We start from the raw sequence: 25,147 nt of genomic DNA, 5'->3' as shown, positions 1-25,147 counted from the left end.
GGTATCATCAGATTCTATCCTTAGGCATGAGAGCTTCCATAGGCAAAGCTAAAGAAAGTTACACTCCTCCACAAGATGGCATTCACTTAATCAGATTTCTTTCAAAATCTCTGCTCTTTCGCCTGACCGCGTCTCTACAAGTATCTGTTTTACCTGACTAAAACAAGTTGACATTTTCCGTTTCGGCATCTGAATTAAATTGCGTATGTGAAGGTTTGCTGGAATCGACTGAATCTTGGCTCATAAGCTTGACTAACCTGCCTGGCTGTCATGCCCTGATTCCACTAACGTACCATGAGGTCACCCATTATATACATGCCGCATTCTCAGATAGCTACATCCATACATCTGATTCATTCCTTACTGTGCAAGTACACATTCCATCTCGCCGTTTGATTCATTGTTTGCGAGTATTTCCAAATCAGATGTGATACCTCACTCTGCTTGTCATTCCTCAATCGTCCGATCTCGTCAAACAACAGTGCCAGATTAGAAATCAGAGGCCTTTACATCGAACCAATAGATTGAAGTCGTGCAAGTATAAGTATGGATGAATCCTTTTGGATATCATTCATATCATGGAGAAATTCTTCTTGCGCCTACCGCAATATCAGCCACAGTCACTACCACGAGCTTAGCTAGATACAAAGGTTTACCTGGAGAGAGCAAGAAGGATAAGCAAAAGTGGTCCTCATAGATGTCTTAGGTAGAATCAATATTGACTTGTAGACCAACATACCTCGCCGAAACAGATTGCAAATCAACCTTCAATCGACAAATCGCCTCGAGGCCATAGTGCTTTCAGATCTTGTTAGCCTCAACGTGCCTGTGCACTCAGACGTCGCATCCCTTCAACCTACACGAGTGCATGCTCCTCCTTGTCTGGCTCGAAGACATTGCAAGCCGGATGACCAATTAATCGACCCGGTTCCCTGTAGTTGCTTAGCACCTCCGGATACCAAACACATTCTGCCGCTGATCTAGTATTTCTGATCCCAATTGGGTCGTGTCCGTGTCCCTCTTCTATAGCTCTGCTCCTCCCAAACTTCAGTCTCACCGTTCGATTGTCCCTTTGAGAGGGTTCAAACCCATCGACATCTTACCATACCAGCTCTTGCCACCACTGGACTTCAGGAAGGACAACATGGCCGCGTGGACAGGATCTCCAATAACGGCTGAAGAAGCATTCCACCAAGTCTGGAAACACTCCGTCGAGATATCACCGTCTTTCTACCTGCCCAATACCGCTCCTGCACAGTCTGCACCTGATCTTTCCAGCCCAGTCCTCGATCAGTCTTCCTCATCCGCTGAAGATGACTTGGTGACTGCAGAGATACTTGCCGGGATCAAGTTCAGCGCTCCCAGTCCACAGCAAAACGCACGGAAGCGCTCATTAGCATCCTCGGCGGCTGATGAAGAAGATGTGAAGCCAAGGCCGAAAAGAAAGAAGGAAAGCAGCGTAGAGAGTACCGCCAGTGGCGGGACTAGTGGTACGACGTCTAGTGCACCCGAAAGATGGCCGCCTAGGAAGGAATTCGTATACCTCACATGTGAGTCATCCCTCAATGGACTCCCCCAGATCAGTCATTCAGAAACTGAGGAGACGCTGATGAGGCTGTACACAATGTAGGTGTGGTGGCGATTCCTCCTGTAGGGAGACAGAAGCTTCCCTTGTTCGGAAAGCCTTGCGGGAGGAACGAGATTATTGCCAAAGTGGTGACCCTGGCCACTGGAGAGGGATGTTCTCGGAAGCTCATCTCGTCACATGCGCAAGTCCTCAAGGGCAGGAAGGAGCTCAGCAAGCAACGTGAGTGCATCTTTTCGCCGACTAAAATGTAAACAGTGGGAAGCTAAATTACTTGATTGCCGACCTCATTACTTAGTACGTGACCTATTGACCACTGAGGAGGGCAAGAATAACGACGATGAGGCTGCGCCTACCGTATATACCCTTGGGGCCGACTGGAATTTCCCGAAACAACTGAATAGACTGATCGGGGTATCAGAAGATCTCGATCTCAGAACAGCTGCGATACCTCCTTTGATCACGCGGTATTTCACGGAGACGCCAAAAGTACCCAAGCTCGCCAGCAAGAAAGAGCGAAACGCAGCTGCCAACAAGAATAGCCTGACGATAAAGACAACCTCAACCAGAAGGCCGAGTGCATCTACTTCTCTCTCCGTCTTCTCGGCCGAAACGATCTCCAGCATCACCGACAAGAATCAAGCGCAAGCGCAAGCACAAGATTATCATGTTCATTTGCCCACACCCAAATCATCTCACCCGTCATCGGTGACCCCATACTTCCAAAGTACGCCACCTTGTGCACACTCCATCCATGTCGGCGGTCACAATTATGGTTATGTCGAAGTTGATCTTGATAACTATGGTAATGATCGAGATCGAGATCGCGATCACGACCGGAAACCTTGTTTACCTTCTCCGAATGATCTTTTTTCTCCTTCTTACGAGCTGTCCACTCCCCGCAAATATCCGGAATACAGCCACAGCCACAGCCACACTCAGGCATACACACACTCCCCGCGCCGGCCGGCCACGGTCAGTCGAGATACCGCGCTTTCCTCTCGACTACTGCCTCTTCCCGAAACACCCGTGTCGAGCCGATTCCAGCCTTTCGATGCGTCGCCTTACATCACGCCAATCCCTCCTGTCAGAAGGACGTCCGAGTCTCATTTGACGGCGAGTCTAGGGAGAACGTACTCCACCTTCGAGCGGGAGTGCCTGAAGATCGGTTCCGATTACCAGCGTCGGGTCTCGGGTGTCTCCATCGAGGATATCAAGCGGAAGGAATTGTATGATAGACTATACTGAGAGCTTAGATTAGATAAGACAGACCTGTCTACTGTATCCTCTGAATTCGCGTCAAGGGTAATCTTGAACATACATCCAACAGGAAAATCTGGTATCATATCATATCAAGTCATATCATAAGGGAAATAGCAAATTGTGAAACAAAATTTGATTGGCTCGAGCATCCCACCAATACTGTACTGTAACGACGCTTAGAGAAGACACCCCGAGTTTCCGCCCACAGCAGAACCGGAATCGGCAGATCCGCCGTTTCCTGCGTTACCTGATCCGATGTTCAGTGCGTGTAAGTTGATCAAACTGCGGGCGTTGATGGTGTCGTTGGGTGAGATAAAGACAAGAATGGGTCACAGTATTTGGGGAATGAGTTGTTTATCGAATCGAATCAGATCAAAATATGTGTGTATGTTGTTATATGTTTTCAAGATTTATGTTATATAGTAGATGAATATAATGATCAGCATAAGCTCAGAGGAGATGTCTGAGAACTTATTTATCGATTGTAGCAGGATGGCAATGACACTCACCCTCCGTAGGATTGTTCAACGACATTTCCACCATTAGCTTGACCCCCAGCACCTTTCAGAATCACACATAAATATCAGCTAGTGCTCAAGTCGTCTGCAAATGCTTGACATACCAGTATAAGCAGAACCGCCATTTTCAGCGCCAAACACACTTCCCAAGCCGCAAGCAGCTCCTCCGAAGGCGGAACCTGAATCTGCCGAACCGCCAGACCCGGCATTGTTCGATCCGATATTGAGTATGTCGAGGTTCAGTAGACCGCTGCAATGCAATACATAGCATGATGAGCTGAATAGCCTCTTAGTCTTTCCGAAAAGGAACGCATGCGCCTGCAACAGTGTAATTAAAAGAAAAAAAAAACCCCAAAAAACATAATGGAACCACTTACGCTTCAGAGATTCGTTGGACACTTCCGCCACTAGCCTGTCCGCCTACACCGGTATAAGCCGAGCCGCCCTCGCCACCGGGAGAAGCTATAGGTGCGGCAAGGACGGCGGAGGCATAGACCATCGAGAGGAGAGCGAAGATGGTGATCCTGGTAGCGAACATCTTTTCGTCGAATGGAATGGAATACAGTATGATGGATTTGTCAAAGCGAAGACTGTATGAAAGTAAAAAAAAAACGAGAGAAAAAAAAACGACTGAAAGAGCGAAATGAAGCGCCGTAAACAATGGCTGAAAGTGAGAAAAAGAGGGATTTGGGATTTGGTTTGGTTTGATCTGGTTTATTGGTTGAGGAGAAAAAGAAGTACCATATCGATCTGTAGATCATCCTCTTATATATATTATCTGCATCTGCATCTGTATGTTTCGTCTCCTCATCCCAAAGTCCCAGAGTCCCAAAGTGCCGCTTTCGGTTCGTGCGATTGAGCGATTGTTTGTTTAGTTGTTTGTAGAGATCTTCAACACTGATGCCTAGATTGCCACTTCGACTGGACCAGCTGTGAGCACAATCAAATGTGGCTGTGGCTGCGGCCGTGGCCGTGACCGTGGCTGGGGCGTTGATCCGATCGTTCACTCAATTCAAATATGCACAAAGTCTTGTCCCTTCTCATACAGTGTCGGCTATCATTGCAATATAATACAGATCCGGGTAATTGGGTCTGTTATCGTAGGGGTACGATTTTACCTTGGCTGATTAGGCTGTGCGAAGCAATCTCTGTCGAATGATCCATTTACCATCTCGCACGCAAGGGCATGTGACCAGATGCATCTACATATATACGATGATTTGCATGTACAGTACTACTATGAGTCGGGATGAGCTCAAGTGCGGTGTAGTGTAGAGGAAGAAATGAAGAACAACAAGTCAAGATGGATGGATGAGAGATGTTATAGTGATCGATTGATGTCATGTACTGCAAGGTCGAATTACATTTCAAGATTGTACACTGAAAATGAGGGGAAATAGTGCGGTGAGGGTGTAAAGACAATACGAGGTACAAAGTACGAAGAACTAAACATGAGATACGGAATAGAGTTTATGAAGAGATAAAATGACTTTGATATAAGATCGATTCAAGCAGATGTCACCTTTTGGGTCGTCGCACTCAGTACTCGCAACCTGCTTGTACACATGCAGACATGCACGTAGTTATATGCTACTTTTTCCTTACGCCATTTCCTGGTTATATCGACTCTTCTTGAAAAACCTGTAGAAGTAATTGTGGGAATGGCGATTTGTGGTGGGTTTCACCGATCGTCAAACGTCGGGCGAGGATAGCGACAATTGGACCAAAAGGTCTGGATGTCGACGGATTTGTTCTGTCTCGATGGACTGTGGACTGTGTGGACTGTGAACTGTGTCCATGATATTCTTGATATGAAGGAGGCTTTTCGCATTTCTCGATCCTCACTACGAGTCCATTCGTCCGATCACATCCATCGGATCCTCGCCGACCGCAGCAAAGAGCACCGCGTCTCTACCTTTGGTGATCGGGGTAGGTTGAGGCTGAGGTGCAGGTTTCACCGGAACACCTTGTCCGACCGGTCTCGCCGCGCTGTTGGGCGTTGCATTCGAGCCGTTTACCGTTCGTTGGGCGGGCCATGTGCCCATTCGAGGTAATCCATGTCCACCTACAGCGTTCCGTATTTGCGTGCCGTTCGCTGCGTTTGCATGGGACGGTATAGCGTATGGCGCACCTGCTGGACGGGCTGTTCCCGTTGGTCGGGTAGGTGTGGACGTGGCTGATTTCGTTTGTGGATGCACGGAATTGGAGGTGGTCGTTGGTACTGAAGGAGGGTGAGGGTGTGTACCGTTCTGGAGCATTCGAAGACCATATTGTCCGTGTTCACCTGAATTCAAGTAATGGTACTATGATTGATACCGTATTAGCAATTGTCACTGACGTTTTCGCTGACGAGACTAGATCACTAATAAATTCACCTTCAATCCGTTCATCTGTCGATACCTCTTATTACATCCGGCTCCTACAGCGCATACAAACGGTCTATTCCTCTCCTCAGCTTCTTCGACGGACAAACCAAGATCAACGGCATCATGAATTGCAAAGTCGCATTGACTGGGAAGAGGAACCAGAGTCAGTGATATGTATTCACATCTTAAGAACGAGTTCAACAATGACTCACCCTTTCATCTGATGATATTTCAGCCCATTGCTTTGCTTGTATGCCTTGTTGCAACCTGGATTAGGACATCTCCACGGCCTATGACTGGAGAATAACGAAGGTTGAGGTAATTGCACGTCGTTTCCGCCGAATCCGTTGACGCCAGTGAATCCCTTGTTCGGCGTCGTGTTACCCGCCATGGCACTACCTTCGGTCACCTCCTCGGATGGCGTCACTGTCCCGCTGTCTGCACCAGTCGCAGCACCGGCCACAGCGCCCGAGGCGGTGCCGCTGGCGGCTGCGTTCGGTTTCTGTTGACCGGGAGGTATCGTCGGAATACCGAGACTTGACACAGCAGAAGCGAACAATACGCCGGGAGCAACAGCAGTCGGTACGGTTGATTTGGCATCTTCGGTGTTCGTAGCAGTCGTTGTTTTTGGCCCAGCAACGACCTCGTTGAAAGCTCTGTCTAATCTCATCTGTTGCGCTGCTGGCCTGACTCCTCCTGCTGAACCTAAGAAGTTCGGTCGAGCAGCGTTGATCTTCGGTTGAGTGAAGACCGGCGAAGGTGCCGTTGATGTAGTTGGAGTAGCTAGACTGCCTTCAGGTGGACTCGATCCGGCCGATCCAGTCCGAGTCAAAGTAAGGTTGGAAGCTTTGTTTCCGATTATGTTGCCTGTTGATAAAGTTGGCTCTACCTCTGGCGGGGATTTCAACACATCGGATAATTTCAAGGGTGATTTGCCTATTGAGGCTTGCTCCGTAGGTGTGGTGGCTTTGCTTCCTGATCCAGGAAGAGGGTAAGATGGGACAGGTACCGGATTAGTCAGATTGGGGGATATGCTAGATCGAGCTGACGTTGTCGCTGTCGCTGAGGTTTTTGTGGGTATTGCTTGTTCCACATCATCCAAGTCGAGGTCCATGGCATTTGTCACAGGCGAGAAGCCACCGGGGTTATTATTGTTACTCTTAGCGTTGTTATTGCTATCCGGAGGTATATTCGGGTCTGAGAATGGATGACAATCTTCGACGTGCTCCAGCAGAGCATGTAATCCGGAATGAGTTGTCCCACAACACTCGTAAGCTTGTGTCAATTCCGCATCCGATCTAGGCTTGTTCTTCATCATGTTTGTGACTTGCGACTTGGAGTAGGAAGTACCTAGAGACATAGGTTGAAAGGACATTGAAGCGAATGAAGAGGAAAGGTTGAACTGGTCATTGCGCGGTATCGAGGATGCGACTGCCGCGTACGAACGTCGATTATATGAAGAGGACATGGAGCCTGAGGGTAAGTTGAAGGCGTGTGCGGAAGCGGCAAAGGAGGAAGGGTCCATCGTTATGGACGTGGAAAATGGTATCGTCGGTGAGTCACCCCTGTGGTCCAGGATCACTTGACCGTTAGTCATCAAACATACGATAGAGGAGTTCGATGAACTCACCCTGCATCCCCATAGAATCTGGCACCATAACTTCCCATAGGCCCGCTTCCAGCATTACCCCATTTTACGCTCCTGGGCTTGTTCTCGAACGAGAATCCTCCTCCATTTGTGAAGCTTATACCTGTCATAGCGCCATATGACATGGGTGATGCGCCCATGCGTATGGACTGCGGTGCGTTCAGATTACCTCCTCCATGTGGATTTGATGTGCGCTGCTTAGGTGCTGGTACAGGTTGTGGTGGTGGGGAAGGCATGGTGAGCGGTTAGGTGATGATGGGGTATGTCAAGTATTGTTGAGAGAAGGAAGGGAAAGATGGGGACTGGGTGGCAACACAAAGGTGTATGTGTTTGTTTACAAGCTGACTATATGATGATGTTGAGTAATGTCGGATCCGTGTGCTTACTGAATCCTTTTATTGACGACGTAGGGCGTACGTGTGACGGCCTCTTTGGTGAATGAGCCGGACTTGATCCAGGACAGATAACTATAAACCTAATCCATTACAAGACTGGATGTCCTTGATCGATGACTGAACAGGGAGCTGATCCTTTTGTTATTGTTGATGTTGGGTCTTAGCTTGACCAAGGAAGCTAAGAGTATTGTTCTGAAGACGAGACCAGTCCCGGATGATGATGATCTAGTGGCGGGGCCTTATTGTTTATTTGATGTTGATGTTAGTGATGGTGATGGCCGATGCTGTCGGTCTGTCTACTACGCTAGACCCTCTGTTGATTGATGGGTCCTTTCGTTTAGCCCCTGCTATGTTCTAGATTGTAATGCTGAATATAACGAAGGATGACATGTGTAAGCGATTGGGAGGTGCTCATGCAGGCAGTGCTATGTATGTGGACGCAGCTGCAATTGTGTGGTTGTATGGTTGTACGGATGAAATACGAAAGCGTGCATAGGTGGACTGTGATGAACTAGACTTTTTCGGTTAGACCCTGAATCGCTTTCCTAGATTTACCCTTTTGGGAAGCAAAGTCCAAGATGAGTGCCGAGAGCGGAGGGAGATTAGTCGTGCCATACACTAACCCACCTGACAGTGATAACACGCGGATCATCGGGCGAGAACCGACAACTGATTATTGCCACATCACTTCATACAAATAGACGGACAAGAGGTGGAGGTGGTTCGTGCTGAGATGAACACCGAGACTGATGACGATGGCATCAACAACAATGACCGTGACTTATGACTATAATGATGATTGCAGCTTAGCCGGAACGTTACTGGCATCGACCATTGTTTCCTGTCAAATACAACCAGTAACCGTCTCGGGGACGACTCCGCCCATGTATACCCCTCATTCACGATGATCAGCGAAATTCCTCATTTCCATATCCAACCGGTCTTGTCGGACCTTTACGGCTCGAAGGATCTGCTAGACTTCTCAGGTGAGCTTAAGTGGGCCGTCGGAACCATCCTGTGAACTGAGACTGACTATGGATTGATAGGCCCGTCGACTCCGCCTCAGCCGTCCACTGCTTCGCCTTCAACCTCGAATGCCTCCCCATCGCTGTTCTCCTCAGCGACATCGATAGCCTCAGCCGCAACCAGACGAGCTGCAGCAGCGGGCTTGACATCTTCCCCGTCATCGTCTTCCTTGTCGAAGGAGATACGTTGCGTAGATGGGTATGGAGAAAATCTGTATGTCGGTAATTCGGATGGGACAGTAGAATGGTGGATCTGCGAAGCCGCTTCGGCTGGTAATGGGGTTAGTCACCTGCCTATCAATCTTCACAAAGAGTCTATAACGACTGGGCAAGAAACGGTTTTGACTCTGTTAACAGTTTAATGGATGGTCAATGAAACATCGACATACGCTGTTCCCAAGACGACCAGTCAGCAAAATGTATATCTTGCCCAAGATATCCAAACTTCTCATCATATCAGGTAAGCTCGTTAACGCCCCCATGGTCAACACTGACCGCTCTCACTCAGATGGTACGCTGCACGCGTTGGCTTTACCGAATCTCGAGGCTTTGCCTTCGTCCCACGTTCCACCGCTGAGGGGCGTAGTATCGGTAATTCTGGATGATGAGGAGTTAGAGTGGGGTGGACCAGGATCTGAAGACCCCAATGCGCAGATGACCATCGTCGTGGTCCGGCGGAAAGGCTTAGGAGTGTATAAGCTCGGAAATAGGATGAACAATGTCAAGGTGAGGTATTTCAACGACTAGATCGATGTTATACTTATTGATATGCTTGATTGTGCTGACTTTTCGATTAATCAGGAAATCCCGCTACCATCGTCGCCAACGCATCATGCACTGTTCTCTTCATATCTCTGCGCAGCTATCACCTCGCCGTCTCCTTCTCCCGAAGATTCACCTCAGACATTATACAGCATCATAGATCTTTCCGACGCATCCCTCACTGAAGTCTTACCTGTCTCACAGATCGACTCGGCCGTAGCTGAATTTGAGCCTAACCCAAATATCGTGGTGATCCCGGGAGAAAACGAGTTTCTGGTGACTAGCTATACGGGGTCCTCGACGATGGGTGTGTTCCTCAATGGTCAAGGAGATCCAGTCAGAGGTACGATGGAGTGGCCCAGTCATCCATTGGCTATTGGTACGTTTGGCTTAGCTTCACGACCACGCCCAAATTGCCGATGTATGGAAGTGAGCTGAGTTGCGAACACGCTTTTGACCTCTCAGCAATTGAATCGGAATACATCATTGCCCTGCTCAAAGAACAGACGATCCACATCCATTCTTTGGCGGACCTAGAGAAACCGTCGCAAATCATAACGCTCGACCCGGGGCTGAAAGCTTTCGGCTTAACGTATTCGCCGTATGGGATATCTGTAAGAGACTTGTATCGAGACGAACGGGTCTCGACGTCCAGCTTGAAATTATTAGGTGGGAAATTAGCCCCGTCCAGACATATAGAAGATGCCAAATTGCCTCAAGAAGAATTACCAGACACTTCGAATCTCGTCCAAAATCCAGAGGAAGCTTTGACGCCTGACGTGGTGTCACCCATGAATGAAGATCCACCTTCCGGATCAGGCTTGACACCCCCCTCATCACCCAAGCCGCACCGCCATCAGCCTATCACCCCTCAACGGAATTCCTCCTTACACCCCGGAATCGCGGCCAACACTGGGCCGTTCTCAATGGCGGTATCTGAGACGCTGATCTTATCGCCAAATTCCATTACCGGCTTATTACCCACCAGCACAATGATGAAGGTTGAAAAATTATGCTCGGAACGTCATTTAGAAGAAGCGATCAATCTCGTCGATGAGGAGCGTCGTAGAGGTAGGAGAGGAGAGATTGACGTGGATAAATCGACTCATCATACCTCGATGAAATACCTTCATCTGTACCTCGCCAGTCACTTATTTGAAGAGACACAATTTGAGAAAGCCTTGGACTATTTCGTGAGGGCGAAAATCGATCCAAGATTGTTGGTTAGATGTTTTGAGGATCTGAGGGGGAAATTGATAGGCAGTGAGGAGACGATTGAGGTCTTTGAGGGGGTCAAGGAAGTGCTTGAAAGGATGGGTACCGTAGAAGACATCAGTAAGTCTGCTGTTTGCTATTTAATACTTTCGAATCTCGCTACTAGAAGCTGGACATTCTGAAGGTCCGAGTTCCAAAGCACGAGCTGAATTCGTGACATGAATTGGCTGCACAGTATCCACCTCGCTCAAGCGGAACTATTCGCCTCATGTCCAGCCAAACACAGCCACTGCGCCTGAGACGAGCGTGCTTCGTCAGGCAATGGTAGAAGAGGCGAAAGATATGTTGACTGAATTCTTGAGAAAGACCAGGATATCAAGGCGGAAAGGCGGCGGTGCTAGAGGTTTGGATAGTCGGAAGATCGATTCGGTATGTGCTCGACGTGCTGAGCACCTTATCATCAGTGCGACGTGACACTCAAAGCTGGATCTTAGGTGATCGACACGACGTTGGCGAAACTTCTCGCTGAGAAAGGGACTACCAACGAGTTACTGGCTCTTCTGGCTGCGCCAAATGACTGTGTCTTGTCTGAATTGGAACCCTTCTTAGCTCAACGACCCTATGTGCTGGCTACCGTCATGAGGACGCAAGGCCGAGTGGACAGAGTCCTGGAGCTGCTGAAAGAGTAAGCGTCCCCCCTTATCGCCTCTGTGAACCCACTCACAAAATCAACCGCTGATGGAATGGTCCGAGTAGAATAGCCGACTCTGAGGAGTCCGATCCGATTTGCGAAGATCCAGTGGAAGAGCTTGCGCAGCAATTGGAATCCGTCAAAGAACCTGAGCTCTTTTTGGATTACGCATTATGGCTAGTGAAGAAGAAACCTTCCAGAGGTTTATCTGTAAGCCGGCTAAGTGATTTCGCATTCTGGAGGAACGTTCAGCTGACTTTATTGAAGATTCTTATGGCTCAAAATCCTAAAACAGGTGTAAAACTAGACGACTTGGCCCTAGTAGACCAGCTGCGGCAGATTGACAGGGAGACGGCGGACAAATACCTCGAACATGCTGTAGTGAATAAACGATCGCCTGTCCGAGCGCTGCATGAGCAACTGCTTGGTATATTACTGGATGAAGCTGAGGAGCTGTGTGAAGATGAAGGGGTAAAATATCACCTCGAGGAGCTCGGTGAGTCATGACAGTCTCCTCCATTTCCTTCACCCTGCGTCGTGGGGGGATCAATCGTGCGTTATTTGGTCTATGTTGAAATTGACCATGACGAAATGCGTGATAGACGCCGAGTACCGACTCGAGCCTTCCCCTAGACCATTCATACTATTCTTAGCGGATGTTGCGCCAGATACGCCGATCAAGCGAAATCGACTGAAGATGATGCTTTTCCTCCAGGGAAGTCCGTTCTACGATCTAGACAATGCTGCAACGAGATTAGAAGAAGTGAAGGAGCTGAAATTTGAGCTTGCTGTGGTATATGGTCGAGTGCGTTGTTTTCTTTCTCTTTTACGACATCTTTGAAACATCACTTTCTGGAGTACTGATTTTTGCTGAAAATGACTTAGCTTGGGAAACATCGGCAATCCCTTTCGCTCCTCGCTTTGACACTTGGCGACTCAATATCAGCCCAGACATACTGCACAACCCAAGGCGAGATTATCCCCCCGAAAATCGCTAGGGCAGTCGCGAAGCAAGTCAAGGGCCTCGATGCGTGGGCTACCCTTGGAGATGTGGGCCGACGGAAGAAGGAAGTTAAAGATGTGGAAATGAGGGGGTTGGTCAAAGAGCTCTTGGGTGTATATATGAGCGATAGGTGAGTCGAGTGATGCGTGTCTGGGTGTCTGCTTGCCCGCCTCCTGAGTCAGCCTCGAGTGTGAAGAGCGATGGGAGAGGACTTGAGTGCTGATAAAATCCGCTCGGCGTGGGAAATGGGGAAAAACAGTAAAGGAACTTCGAAACAGGCTGCTGCGTTGTTGAATGCTCAATCCGTTCATCTTGATGTTCTCGAGGTGAGCTAAATCGAATCGTGCCTGGAAATTCAGAGATGTAATGGCTCATTCGACGGTCTGTTGTCGCCTCAATTATAGGTACTTGGACAAATGCCCAATGAGTGGCCGCTTGATGAAGTCTCGAGTTTCTTGAAAAGGAGTATACGAAGAGGATTACATGAACAGTCTACTTGGGGTGTATTGAAAGCTATTTCGGCGGGACAGAATCTGGAGGTGAGTCTGGCAGTGCTTCCTCTTCTTTCAGTTGCGGATTTGTCAAGGGACCGGTTGAAAGGTCGATCCGGCTGCATCGATCACATTGGAGTATACGATGTTCCCATTTTGGTTTCATTTCGATTCTGATTCTGATTCTGACGTTGTTTTTTTCGCTCTGTTGTGAATAGGTATCGGAGCAATATCTGGAGAAGATCCGACAGATACCACCAATCATAGAAACACGACCATCTACTGATGATGGCGATGGCAATGGCGATGGTGATGGAGTGGGAGATGGGTTGACACCACCTGATGAAGGTAGTATACCAGAGACGGAATGGGATACATTTGAAGAGAAAGCTATAGCGGAGCAGAGTTTAGGTGAAGAGCAGAACGAGGAAAAAGGCGAGAAGGACAGGAGTGGGTTCAAAATTGATGAACCCCTCGAAGTCGGATTCAAGATTGAGCGTGGTACTGCCGAGGAGGGAGAAGGAGAAGAAGGTTTAGTGTGAGATGTGAACTGTCAAGTGCGAGCACGGCAATAAGAGATACTTGTCTGAGGAGTATGATCTGATCGGAAATCCATTACGAAATTATATACCTTGCATTGCTTATACCCCAACCATATGAATTATTTCGATGATAGATGATGCAACGATATTTTATGCTTGACGGCTTTCTATTGGAGGCTGCGATCGCTCAATGCAGTGCGAAACAACACAATAAAATGAGACAGACCAGGATGATCGATTGATCAAAGCAACGACAACGACGACTTGCTAACTCTATTCTAATTTCCATACTTGTTCGTTCGTCAATCCCATCTCGCCTAATATCCCGGTGATTGGCCCTTGATCGAGATTGGGGGTCATATTCCCGCAGAGCGGTCGCATGAGCCTATCACAGCACACGCAGATCAGCGTTGCGTTGCGTTGCGTTGAATGCCTCTCATGTGCAAGCTCGGCCCCAACTCATATTCCCAATAGATCGCCTAAGAACTACAGAGGTTGTGATCTGATGTGATGGCATGTACCGTTTTGAACACTTACATCGGAGGAAGACAGACCAACACCAATATTCGATCCTTTTCAGCTCCAGCTTGACTTCCCGGATTCAGAGCTTCAACCAATGCTGCTTTAGGTACGGGACCAGGATCAATCCTTGTTACCTGAAGGCGATCCCCGAATTTATCTTGAAGGGAAGGTAAGAATGATGAATCCGTCAAAGAGTTTGCCCAATCTTCTCGGCCTTGCATCGGTTTCGAGTGTATCAAGTGTAATTTCGGCGCGGTACTTGGTATCGCAGCTTGAGTGTGACCTTGACCTTGAGATTGAGATTGCGATGGGATTGGAGCTGGTGATGGAAGTTTGGATAAGAGTTGTAAGAATGGCGAGATTGCTGTACCTGTCGATATCTACCATCCGCCCTAGTCAATATTTTACTACGACCAGACTAGATATGAAGAAACGAGAATGGGACTCGAGACAATTGAGTATACGTACCATGATTATCTTATCGTAATTCTGAGGATAGATCGAATACGTCGGTATAGGTCCTCTGATACCTACTTTATCGCCTTCTTTCAGACTGTGCACAATCCTGCATGGCAGCAACCGATCTGCATCAGCTTCTTACGACTGTTCCCCATATATCTATTGAGATTTCACGTTGCACGCTTTCGTGCGAGAGATGCAACATCCACTCACCTTCCAACTTCTCCACCTTGGACACGCTTAACTACCAGCCTGACTTCTCCATCGGCCAGCGGATCATTGATGGGCGTATAGGGCCGCTCAATCTGGATATCGGGAGACTTAATCATCATATGCTGAATGACGATTTCTCCTCCTTCTACATCGGCTAGACTCCCAACGGTCCTATATGGCTTCGTGAAGTATTCTTTGGACGTCGAGCTGGAGGGGATAGGTATAGAGACGAGCTTGTGTTGGGTCGATATTGATTTAGTGGAAGACACGGGTTGATCAGAATACATGTGAGGAGCGAGCTCTCGAGCGGAGGGGAAAAAGTAATATGAGGTAGGGATCGTAACTCCCAGCAAAGTCAAAGCAAGCCGGGGCCATCTCTTGCTTAATCGCAGAGGATGTGCCTTTGAAGGATTTGAGAACGTTGCAGAACTTGATGAGGAACCCGAAGATGAGGATGAGGCGAATGATCGGAATGTCGGCTTTGTTGGCAAAGGTCTTGGTACTGATGAAGTTGGGGGTGTTCGCATCCTGCTGCACCGCAAGCAGGTTCTAGCGGACATGAGATGTGGCATGATGGCGACGATTATTGTGCTGCTAGATATGGATTTGATACGAATACAACCAAGACGCAATGTTAAGATCTAGTTGAGGCGTAGAGTACAGCGAGATGGACGACCTCCATCCAACAATTCGAATCTAGACTCAGATTTATCCGAGATTTTACCGATCAAAAACTCCGCCGCTCAACCTATTCTACGACAACGTTCTTCTCTTGCCTTGTTCACTTCTGACTCGACAATCGTTACATCACACAGTTTGTACACGAGAGAAGACTCACCATGCCTCGGTCACCTTCCCCCGACTATCGACGAGAGAGAGAGCGGGATAGGGATAGGGATCGTCGTGATAGAGACAGGGACGACGACAGGAAGGCATCTTCGTCCCGAAGAGATGATAGGGAAAGAGACCGAGACAGAGATAGAGACAGGTCAAAGAGGGATGATCGGGATCGCGACAGAGACCGAGATAGGGATAGGGACAGGGACAGAAGAAGAGACAGATACGACGATGATGACCGTGACAGAAAAGACAAGGACAGAAAGCGGGACAGGAGTCGTAGCAGGGACAGAAGTCATAAGAAGGATAAGAAACGAAAAGAGTTAGTCTATCTACCTTCTGTCTGTTCTCACTTTCAACATCTCTCCACGGGTAGTCCGGTCGCGCTGATACCAAACACAGGTCCCGAAGCCCATCTCCCTCGGCCAAGTCAAAGCGAAAAGAAGCAAAAGCGGCTCTCAAAGCTGCCGCTCGACGAGAAGCGGAGCTCGAGCAATCCAGAGCCTTAGCTGAGCTGAGCATGTACAGCGCCACCGATAACCCCTTCCACGATGCCAATCTAGGCGAACAATTCAAGTGGGGTAAGAAGATCGATAAGGAGAAAAAAGCGGGTATGACGAACGAAGAGATTCAGCGTAAAGATGCTATTCGTCGACAAGAGGCCAAAGAGGAATTAGAACGGTTGAACAAGAAGCGAGCAGAACGAGAAGTGGAGATGCAATTAAGGGAAGAAGAGGAGAACCGAATGAAGCGACTTGCAGAGGACGCACAGATGGCTGAATGGATAGCGAAAGAAGATGATTTCCAATTGGAGCAATCTCGAAGAAGAGCGGGAATTCGCCTGAGAGAACAAAGGGCAAAGGCGATTGACTTCTTAGCTATCAATCTGCGATTCGCGGATCCGAAATCGTCGGCTTCGGTAGGAGGGATGTCGAGCGCGATTGGAGCGTTGACGAATCCGAATACGAATCCGAGAAAAGGGGAGGTGGAGCGGGAAGAAGAGGAAGAAGGATGGGGATGGGCAGATGCTGGATTCGAATTTGAGATTGATGAGCCCTGGAAGATCTTTGATAATTTGAATCTGGAGGATTGTGTCGAGCTGGAACACGATATCAAGATGTATTTGAGTTTGGAGAAATCACCAATCAACATTGAGTTCTGGGAGGTGAGTCAGCGATAGCTTTCCGGGCTGTACAAACATGAAGCACGATGCTGACATGGCTGATTCAGGCAATGCAAGTGGTTTGCACGTACAATCTGGAGAATCTTCGGGATCCGGATCACGCGGAAGGAGGAAGATTGTTTGACAAAGAAGTGGACGAATCGGCAAGTAACATCGTGTCGGGGCTGAGTCTTCAGCGACTGGTGGAATTGGAGAACAGGACAAATGCCATGTTGCGAAGTGGTCAGCCTGTCGATGGGGAGTTTTGGGACTTGGTCTTGAGGAAGATCCACGTCGAGAAGGCTATTGTGAGTAGACTATTCTTTCTTCAATTCTCATGTGTTGTTGATATTTGTGCCAAAGACATTGGATGCTGATGCAGGTTGAACACAGGCCAAGCTCAACTCGATCCACGAAGTCGTACTCAAAAACCGATTGGAGCAGTTCAAACGAAGACAGCGAGAAGACGCAGCCAAGGTACAAGCTGAATTGGGCGGAGTCATAGTCAACAAGGCCGACAACCAGTTCGGAGGAGACATGCATGCTGTCGGAGACGAAGAAATCATCATTGAACGAGACGGAGAACAGGCAGACGAGGACGAGGACGATTATGTAGAAGCGTACGATAGGGAGATGTCCCCATTACCCGCTGATCCACGTACTATGGTATTGGACGAGAGGAGGCTGCCTATTGTTGATGAGGAAGATGAGCTGCGAGCTTTGGTATGTCCCCAGATCATCTTGGTTTGCCTTGATTGCCTTGATTCAACGACAAGTGGACGAAGTGGCTGAGCTGTAATTGACATTGTGATCGCTTAGTTCGCCGCACGACACGCTATAACCTCATCGACTTTCATACCGAAATACGCCCGACCAAGCGCCACGACCGTCGAGTCGGTCTCTCGGCCGTCCGCAGCGGATTTGGAAGCAGAGAGGATCTACCGAGCTGAAGCGGAAAAGGAAATGCGTGATTACGGCTCGGATGAGGACGATGAAGAGTTTGGTGATCTTGATAATGGTCTTGAAGTTCCTTCGACGTATGACTGGTCAGATCGATATCGACCTAGAAAACCCAGGTTCTTCAATAGGGTACATACCGGATACGAGTGGAGTAAATACAATCAGACGCATTATGAGTGGGTTTTCACCTTTCTTTTCTTTCTTTTCAAGTTCTCTCCTCCCAGTTTGTCGCCAGTGATATATTCAACGCGGGCAGAGGTTGATGTAATCGACTTTGCAGTTCCGATAATCCCCCTCCGAAAGTTGTACAAGGTTACAAATTCAACATTTTCTATCCTGATCTAATGTGAGTTTCTTGACTCCTTTGATCACCCTCTATATCTGTATCCGCAACTGCACAAGTCTAGAAATTGACGGAACGCTAATTGTATTTTTGACGTGACGCGACACAGTGATAAATCCAAAGCACCTACGTATTACATGAAATCGATCCCTGATGATCCAGAGACAACTATGATTGTCTTCACCGCTGGACCGCCGTACGAGGATATCGCATTCAGGATCGTACGAAAACCGTGGGAATATTCGCATAGGAAGGGATTTAGAAGTACTTTTGACAGAGGTGTTCTGCAATGTGAGTCTTACTTGTTAAAAACCATATTTACTAGTCTTCTCTCATTTTGACAGGTCGATCGATGCTGATCTGTTTCTGGTTGCTCGATATAGTGTATTTCAACTTCGGCCGAACGTTCTACAGGAAGTAGACGGAGTCATGATTATGAACCGCTGTGTGAAAGGGTATCATTGGAGAAGAAATGCGTAAGACTGATTGTTGCAATGGAATTCATGTATTATCTGAAGATGCATCGCAAGTACTAATGCATACGTGAAACAATGATTACAAGTACCACGGCTGGCAAGAAGCACAGCACAGCTTGACAGCATTAGTGACACAGACTTTGCATCGTACCCTTTGGACATGGGATGATCTGGATTTACTTGATGTTTCACGACCAATCTATCGACCTGAGACCGGGACGTGGAGAGGCCACCTTGATGATGCTTTCAAATCTTCTTGAATGTGCTGACCACTGGCCGTCGAGATCTTCAGCCTTGGCATTTGAGTTCTCTTTCTGTCATATCACTCGGTGATCTTGTCTGCTGAGCAGTATCGAAGTGATCTATCCCATGTCTAATGACATTCTCAAACCCTCTGAGAAGACCGTGGTCCGACCCTCGCCTCGATTCTGCTCGAATGCATTGAAGGCGACCTAGCAGAGTGGCAGGTCACTCGGCTCAGCGGATCGTGTGGGGTTCGAATCATCGAATCATCGAGTTATCGAGTTGTCGAATTATCGAATGCTCGAGTTGTCGAAATGTCGAATTGACCCTTGTATCGACGGGAGTGTATTTACTTCTTGCGATGTGTGATGTGCGACGTGCGATTGGTTGTATCCAATCAACTCGCTACGCCTTCCCATTCCTTAACCATAAAAGCATTCCCTCCGCCTCTTCTAATCTGCCTAATCTCCTCTTTACGTTCTTTCCTCGTCTTCTTCTCCTTCTTCTTCCGCCCAGCTTTTTCATTACCGTGTATATGGGTTGGTGCGACATTAGGTTCGTCAGACCATGCGGCGATCTCATACGCGTTTGCTCGTTGTTCGGATTGGAGGGACCGGGTGAGCTGGGTGTGTCGGCGGAGTCGCTGGTGGTATCGGATCCAGGATGAGATCTGTGTTACGGTCAAAAGGATCGGAGGTTAGTGAGAATTGCTTGCGCAGTCGTGTATGGTTTGGCAAATGAGGATTACAATGATATGCTGCGCGAAACTTGTGCCGATATGGGAATTGCCAGTCGCACATTGTGCGAGGGCTAGTGAGGTAGAGGTAGGTATGATACATGCCTATAGTTCGAAATGATGTAGGTGTGGGGGGCTTGATAAAGGGAGTCGTGCTCACCTTGATGAACAACACCAAAGCGGTCAAAGCCAGAACAATCACACCAGCAGCTACGGCCGTTCTGACGATCTTACTTGTGCCATAACTATAAACATAGGCCGTCGAAGTGGAAGATTGGGTCTTGGTAGTGCTGCCCGAGGTAGTAGTCTGAGACGCCATCAGAGTCGATGTTCCACCACCGCCTCCTGAAGCTGAGGTGGACATGGTTGTCACTGAACCTGCAGTTGCGAGAGATGGCATAGTGACTTGAATCCTTTTGTGCACAGAACTAGCTCTTTGAGGCCTGCCGGATGAGCTCGGTGATCCGGCATCTAGTCCTTGGCACTAAGCTTAACAGTCTGAATGGGAAAACGCTCATTTCAATGGATGCATGTGTTCGTGTGCTCAAATGGGCCAATTCACAGGATGATCGAAACAGTAAACAAAACATCGGCGATCACCGTCAAGACGAAGCCGGGAAATAGGCTCGACCTCCATGATGAAAGGGGGTCGAGACTGGAGGTGTCGCAAGCCTAATCTCGGAAGAACGTTTCTCTAACTTGGCTTGACTTTGACCCTTTCACCAATTGAATCTGGTCAGTCGAGTGAATCCGATCGAGCTATAGCGATATCTTGAACATCCGTCCATACACCTACACTTATAACATACCCTCGTATAGCAAGACACAATGATCCGAGCAGGCTTAACATCCCTCTCGAGGCCGATTACCGCCTCCTCGTCGCGCTCAGCAGTCTCAAGACGATACGCTTCTCATGGACCAAGCTATAATCCTCCTTCCGGATATTTGTTCGGAGAACGAGTGAGTGTGGTCTTCATTCATGATGTTCACCACCACCGAGTGCAAGGGGAGACCCCAGTCAAATGATGCTCGTGCCATCGAGGCTGAGAGATGGCGCGAAGTCAAATGAATTACTGTAGATTACTTAAAAGAGACGCTAATCTGATCAATCAATCTCGTTTCATGTAGCCACCTAAGGACGGTAAGAGAGTTAAGGAGTCATGGGAGTGAGTAGCCAGTCCTTTCCCCTTGTCGCGATCAGTAAGGTACATCAGCGAGGTGCACTCCTCTGAGTCGAGGTGGAAGAATCGCGAATCGGGAATAGGGAAAAGATCAATCGCGAATCCTTAATGGGGTGACCTCACCCTACACTCACGATGTCGTGCCTTCGAATGAGACGATTATGATTCTGATGTGCTGATGATGCCTCACTCGATCGTAGGAACATCTACTACGTCGGCATGTTCGGGGGTATGGCTTTAGCAGCCGTTATAATAGCTTACAAGCCCGATACAAGGTATGTCGTGTCCATCACCTCATCCATCTCACGTATTCCCTCGGGATTTCGAGTCCAGTAGGGTAGCCAGTCCAGTCTTTGCTAATCTTGACATTGATTTTCCCTTAATTCCTCAATTCCCATACAACGAAATCCATCCCAACTCGTTCTTGTATATCTCTGGACACATGCCGACATCGTAATCCTAATTAATGCTCGACTATCGAAAACAACTTAAATCCCTCTTCGCACTTCTCGTTCTGCCAAAATCCGCTTTTTGGACACCCCGCCCCACACCATCCCACACCACCCCACACCAGTATTCAAACATGGGCATTGAAGGAAGCCAGAGCAAGATTAGACGCTAAAGGTGAAGCGTGGGAGTACAAGCCTAAATCAGCTTGATTTCGTTCACGTCCGCTTTCACTTCGTCTATGTATATTGTAGGATAGGCTTTGGGTTCGGCTGATAGAATCTGAGGGAATGCATATTCTTTCGTCTTATCGAGGTCCGTCATTGGAGTCTAGCAACTCACCAAGCAGCAGCTCGACGCACTGGTGAGGCACACACCGTGGCACGCATGAGAAGATGCATATCCATTTCGAGTCGTATAAGTCGTATATCATGGCTTGCAGAGGATCCGTCAGCACCAATCGAGCTTTTGCGTGATACTGTCCTTCTGGTAGCGTTTCGGAAACGAGCTATATCGTTGTTCCCTTATCGGCCGCTCGTTTTCTCTTCCACTCTTCCATCCTCAGTCTCCGTATCCGCTGCTTCTCCTCCTCCTGCTCTGAACTCTGATCAACACGAGCAGCGTTGATCGAGACTATACCCGACGGCTCTGCATCTTCTGTAACCGTAGAAAGGGGAGGCGGTGAAGAAAAGACACCGATATCTTCTTGAGTGTCATGTTCGGGCGGAGGAGGGGGCGGCGGTACATTTCCTTCATCCTCTCCATCTTCAGGCGGCGGCGGCGGTGGTGGTGGCGATGAGTGTGGTGACTTTGGTACCTCTTCCTCTCCATCGCTTCGACCTGACCCTTCTCCACTATCGCTGTCACTATCACTGTCGTATCCACCCAATCCACCGAGACCAAGATCAAGACCTTTCGACCTTTCTTTCTCCCTCCTCTCGCCTTCCTTCTCTTTCTTCAGATCACTCTTGATCTTATCCCACACATCTTTATACCGGCCTTTGAGGAACGAGAACCTTTCGTCGTTCGAATGATTCGTCAGGATGCGCATCTCCAGTACAGACGGATTGGGCGAGGCGAAGATGGCTTTGGCTGTATGCCTCATTAGAGCTAGTATAGCTTCGGGCGGCTATATCAAAAAATATTAGAGGAAAGCTGGTCAGCTTGATGACTATTCCAGCTCAGACGTAGAACATCCCAAATCAGATGGTAATTATGATGGTCATGTTGACGACACGTTCCAAAAGAAAAAATGACTTCATGAGACATGGAAGCTAAAAGGAATCGAAATCTGACCGACCTTTTCTTCCTTATCATATCCAGCCTGAGTGCCCTGACGATTGTTATCCTCCTCCTCGTCCTCTTTCTCTCGCTCGCGCAGCCGATCTTGACGCAACGCCTCGATCCATCTTTTCTTTTTCTCTTGCTCATACGCTGCAATCTCCTCGGGATCGGAGAGGTGGAACGTCTCCTCCATATCAGATGGGAGGGAGTCCCATGAGCTCGATGAGCTTGCCGGTGAGCCAGGCGAGTCCGATCGACTAGTCTGCCCTGGATTTGAGATGACCGTGGGGAGCGTGACTGTCGGTAAAAGATGAAGGATGTCGTGTCTATTTAAGGAGCTGTCAGCGTTTGCTCAAAGAGGATTGATGAGATAGGAGGAAGTGTACATGTATATGTCAATCATCGCCCGTATACCTGCTCATTTTTTCCATGCTATCATACGGCTTGACTGTCCTTAGGTCTGACGACTACTACCCAAACATCCTACATTAATGTCTCAGCCAGACAGATGCACCCTGACACCAACTTGACCCGCTCACATCACACCCTCATTCATGTCGACTTATCTCGGTTCGACATCAGATACAGAACGACCATCATGGTATGGCACTTACCTATCAGCCCAGATCTCCCTCTCAGCCCCACCTTCCGGGGAGTCATCGTCCTCGACCTCGACCTCGATTTCCCCGGCATATCTGATCAACCCCATTCCTCGCCTGCTATCCCTCTTAACGACTTCTCGCGCGAGCTCATCTCGATCATAGACCAGCTGAGCTTCGTATGCCTGTACATAAGCTATAGGCGGTACCTGCGTTGTGGTTGAGCTTGATGATGCGTGTGAGGGACGACTCGGACCGCTTCTGGAGGAATCTGAATTTGGGTGAGATCGGTACGGCTTCGGGTACGCGCGTTTGGGTGGACGTGGATACGACATCGCACAAGCAGGTTCGCCGCAGCTTGTTGGTGCGTATCGCAATACCTTCTCGAATTGAAGATTCTGGATATTGGAAATGGGGAACGAAAATGACAATCAAATGAGTTGAATTTATTGATCTGCACCTTTGTCGCGAAGGTCTTTCTTCCTTCCTTGACCGACGCGAAACCCCTACTTCCGACGGAAGACTGTCATTTCTTGCTGTTACAATGTGCGCAGTGAATGCAAGCAGGAACCAACTCATCTTATGTATTTGTGTACAAGGTCGACTCAGTGACCGGGCGTGCACATAAATGGCTACAGTCTGCATGTACATGAGTGTCCAACATGATGCTTCTATATATCTACCCGTCTTTAAAATTTAGAAAGTGAGACCCAGGAGTCCGACCTGCTACTCCTCGAGAAGTTTCTTTAATCCTCCTCATCTCCTGGTCCGCCTTCTCTTTCATCCTCTTTCCCCTCATTCCTAAATACCCAATATTTCTGTACGATGAATACCAGATCAAAGGTTAAGGACAAGAACGATAATCCCAATTTCGCAGGATTAGCCACGATTCCCCCGGGATCCCCATCTACGAATATCGAGCTGATTACCAATTGCGCGAAAGACAGTACCGATCCAATCAAGTCCTGCACATCGCATTCAATCCCATTTGACATATTAGCTCACCTTACTCACGAAAGGTATATTAAAAATATAGCTTACACAGATGATTTGACCGATAGCGAATCCTTCTACACTCCGCAATTTCCAATTCAGTATTACCTGCGGAACATACTTGACAGCGGATATGATCAACTTAATAGATGATACGAGGTAAAGCCAATCGAGCAGTTCGTATTTCCCAGACCAAACCAACATTGCTGATATGATTGGAGCTAGCAAAAGGGCTACTAAGCCAATTTGAGCGGGTATAGAAGGTTTCGTAGGATTATTCGATATTACCAAATCTGCTTTGGAGGTTTCTTGATTGTGATTCTGAAGAAGGGGCTGTTCTTCCCTTGAGTAGACGTCGCTCGATCCACTCCGCGGAGAGAGGCGGGCATACCACCATACTTGAATCAACGTGATTGACGAAATCAAGAAAGCATGTAAAGAGAATGCTAGATCCGATTTGGAGATTTGAGGTAGATGACCATCATGTCGGCTCGCATATTGTTCTCGCGCAACAGGAGAGAAGTAGGCTCCCCACGACCATATAGTCAGTGCGAGAAAGCCGAGGGGGTTTAGGTATATGAAATCGGGCGATAAGCCTGTTGTCCTGCGATAGTCCAGATTAGTGATAAGCGTTGGTCAACCCCGCTTTCCAATCAGCCGCCCTGACATTGCCTCCAGCCCTGGGCGGCTGACCCACGTCCATGGGGAGGAGAGAAAGAAGGAACGTCAGGGAGCTCACCTTTTGCGCTTGTAATTCAAAATCAGTTGAGGGTAGAACGAGTATGACCAAGCTACGAAGTAGGCAACTCCGGTTATCGAAACCACGGCGTTCCAGAACGGATGGTCCTCGACGAGGATCTTCAAGGCTGCCATCTCGATCTACGGTTCACATAGATCCCAACCAGAGCCTCTGGGGAGTTTGCTGGTCCTGAATCGCTGTCGTAGTAGCCATAGATGAAGGCTATCCTAATCTAGAAGTTCTGTTCTTCTTGATGCATATCAGAGAGTAAAGTGAGTATGTTATCCTATCGTTATAGTGAAATTGGCTCAAATGCGGCTCATCAAATGGCGCGATCTCTCGTCATACTGAGCCATTTTCCGGAACAGCCCACGTGATTTAAGCTATTTTGATCATCAATCTCAGGGTCTTTCGTAAGGTACCAAGCATAAAGGATGAATGTCGAATCT

General features: G+C 48.3%; 10 protein-coding genes across 10 annotated transcripts; 4 read left to right on the top strand and 6 right to left on the bottom strand.

Moving 5' to 3' along the window:
* Positions 1–1,144: 1,144 nt before the first annotated feature.
* Positions 1,145–2,833, top strand: I303_104343 (uncharacterized protein; the record flags this gene model as incomplete). Its single annotated transcript, XM_018407978.1, has 3 exons — positions 1,145–1,550; positions 1,631–1,807; positions 1,884–2,833. 3 exons carry the CDS (start codon positions 1,145–1,147, stop codon positions 2,831–2,833), a joined length of 1,533 nt encoding a protein of 510 aa, XP_018263189.1.
* A 191-nt stretch (positions 2,834–3,024) lies between these two features.
* Positions 3,025–3,904, bottom strand: I303_104342 (uncharacterized protein; the record flags this gene model as incomplete). Its single annotated transcript, XM_018407979.1, has 4 exons — positions 3,025–3,130; positions 3,358–3,409; positions 3,471–3,616; positions 3,744–3,904. The coding sequence occupies 4 exons, from the start codon at positions 3,902–3,904 to the stop codon at positions 3,025–3,027; spliced, it is 465 nt and encodes a 154-aa protein (XP_018263190.1).
* A 1,306-nt stretch (positions 3,905–5,210) lies between these two features.
* On the bottom strand, positions 5,211–7,616 carry I303_104341 (uncharacterized protein; the record flags this gene model as incomplete). Its single annotated transcript, XM_018407980.1, has 4 exons — positions 5,211–5,669; positions 5,742–5,877; positions 5,945–7,297; positions 7,363–7,616. 4 exons carry the CDS (start codon positions 7,614–7,616, stop codon positions 5,211–5,213), a joined length of 2,202 nt encoding a protein of 733 aa, XP_018263191.1.
* A 1,063-nt stretch (positions 7,617–8,679) lies between these two features.
* Positions 8,680–13,504, top strand: I303_104340 (uncharacterized protein; the record flags this gene model as incomplete). The annotated part of the gene is made up of 15 exons (XM_065968945.1): positions 8,680–8,761; positions 8,822–9,081; positions 9,158–9,260; positions 9,309–9,526; positions 9,602–9,941; positions 10,028–10,897; positions 11,013–11,206; positions 11,272–11,462; positions 11,534–11,678; positions 11,736–11,964; positions 12,071–12,273; positions 12,354–12,601; positions 12,731–12,797; positions 12,876–13,010; positions 13,181–13,504. 15 exons carry the CDS (start codon positions 8,680–8,682, stop codon positions 13,502–13,504), a joined length of 3,609 nt encoding a protein of 1,202 aa, XP_065825017.1.
* A 273-nt stretch (positions 13,505–13,777) lies between these two features.
* On the bottom strand, positions 13,778–15,225 carry I303_104339 (uncharacterized protein; the record flags this gene model as incomplete). The annotated part of the gene is made up of 4 exons (XM_018407982.1): positions 13,778–13,889; positions 14,042–14,406; positions 14,495–14,591; positions 14,699–15,225. 4 exons carry the CDS (start codon positions 15,223–15,225, stop codon positions 13,778–13,780), a joined length of 1,101 nt encoding a protein of 366 aa, XP_018263193.1.
* A 312-nt stretch (positions 15,226–15,537) lies between these two features.
* I303_104338 (uncharacterized protein) lies at positions 15,538–18,421 on the top strand (the record flags this gene model as incomplete). Its single annotated transcript, XM_018407983.1, has 8 exons — positions 15,538–15,857; positions 15,938–16,700; positions 16,766–17,005; positions 17,091–17,420; positions 17,517–17,833; positions 17,938–18,003; positions 18,110–18,291; positions 18,384–18,421. The coding sequence occupies 8 exons, from the start codon at positions 15,538–15,540 to the stop codon at positions 18,419–18,421; spliced, it is 2,256 nt and encodes a 751-aa protein (XP_018263194.1).
* A 695-nt stretch (positions 18,422–19,116) lies between these two features.
* I303_104337 (uncharacterized protein) lies at positions 19,117–19,855 on the bottom strand (the record flags this gene model as incomplete). Its single annotated transcript, XM_018407984.2, has 2 exons — positions 19,117–19,389; positions 19,616–19,855. The coding sequence occupies 2 exons, from the start codon at positions 19,853–19,855 to the stop codon at positions 19,117–19,119; spliced, it is 513 nt and encodes a 170-aa protein (XP_018263195.2).
* Positions 19,856–20,283: 428 nt separating this feature from the next.
* I303_104336 (uncharacterized protein) lies at positions 20,284–21,295 on the top strand (the record flags this gene model as incomplete). The annotated part of the gene is made up of 4 exons (XM_018407985.2): positions 20,284–20,415; positions 20,584–20,621; positions 20,837–20,911; positions 21,211–21,295. The coding sequence occupies 4 exons, from the start codon at positions 20,284–20,286 to the stop codon at positions 21,293–21,295; spliced, it is 330 nt and encodes a 109-aa protein (XP_018263196.2).
* Positions 21,296–21,591: 296 nt separating this feature from the next.
* On the bottom strand, positions 21,592–23,301 carry I303_104335 (uncharacterized protein; the record flags this gene model as incomplete). Its single annotated transcript, XM_018407986.1, has 3 exons — positions 21,592–22,212; positions 22,384–22,693; positions 22,982–23,301. 3 exons carry the CDS (start codon positions 23,299–23,301, stop codon positions 21,592–21,594), a joined length of 1,251 nt encoding a protein of 416 aa, XP_018263197.1.
* A 411-nt stretch (positions 23,302–23,712) lies between these two features.
* On the bottom strand, positions 23,713–24,832 carry I303_104334 (uncharacterized protein; the record flags this gene model as incomplete). Its single annotated transcript, XM_065968944.1, has 3 exons — positions 23,713–23,931; positions 24,008–24,563; positions 24,699–24,832. The coding sequence occupies 3 exons, from the start codon at positions 24,830–24,832 to the stop codon at positions 23,713–23,715; spliced, it is 909 nt and encodes a 302-aa protein (XP_065825016.1).
* Positions 24,833–25,147: the final 315 nt, after the last annotated feature.

This window comes from Kwoniella dejecticola, chromosome 5 (genome assembly GCF_000512565.2).
Source record: "Kwoniella dejecticola CBS 10117 chromosome 5, complete sequence".
NCBI classification, from domain to species: Eukaryota; Fungi; Basidiomycota; class Tremellomycetes; order Tremellales; family Cryptococcaceae; genus Kwoniella; species Kwoniella dejecticola.
The sequence above is the reverse complement of the archived record's forward strand: the minus strand, read 5'-3'. Positions and strand labels throughout refer to the sequence as shown.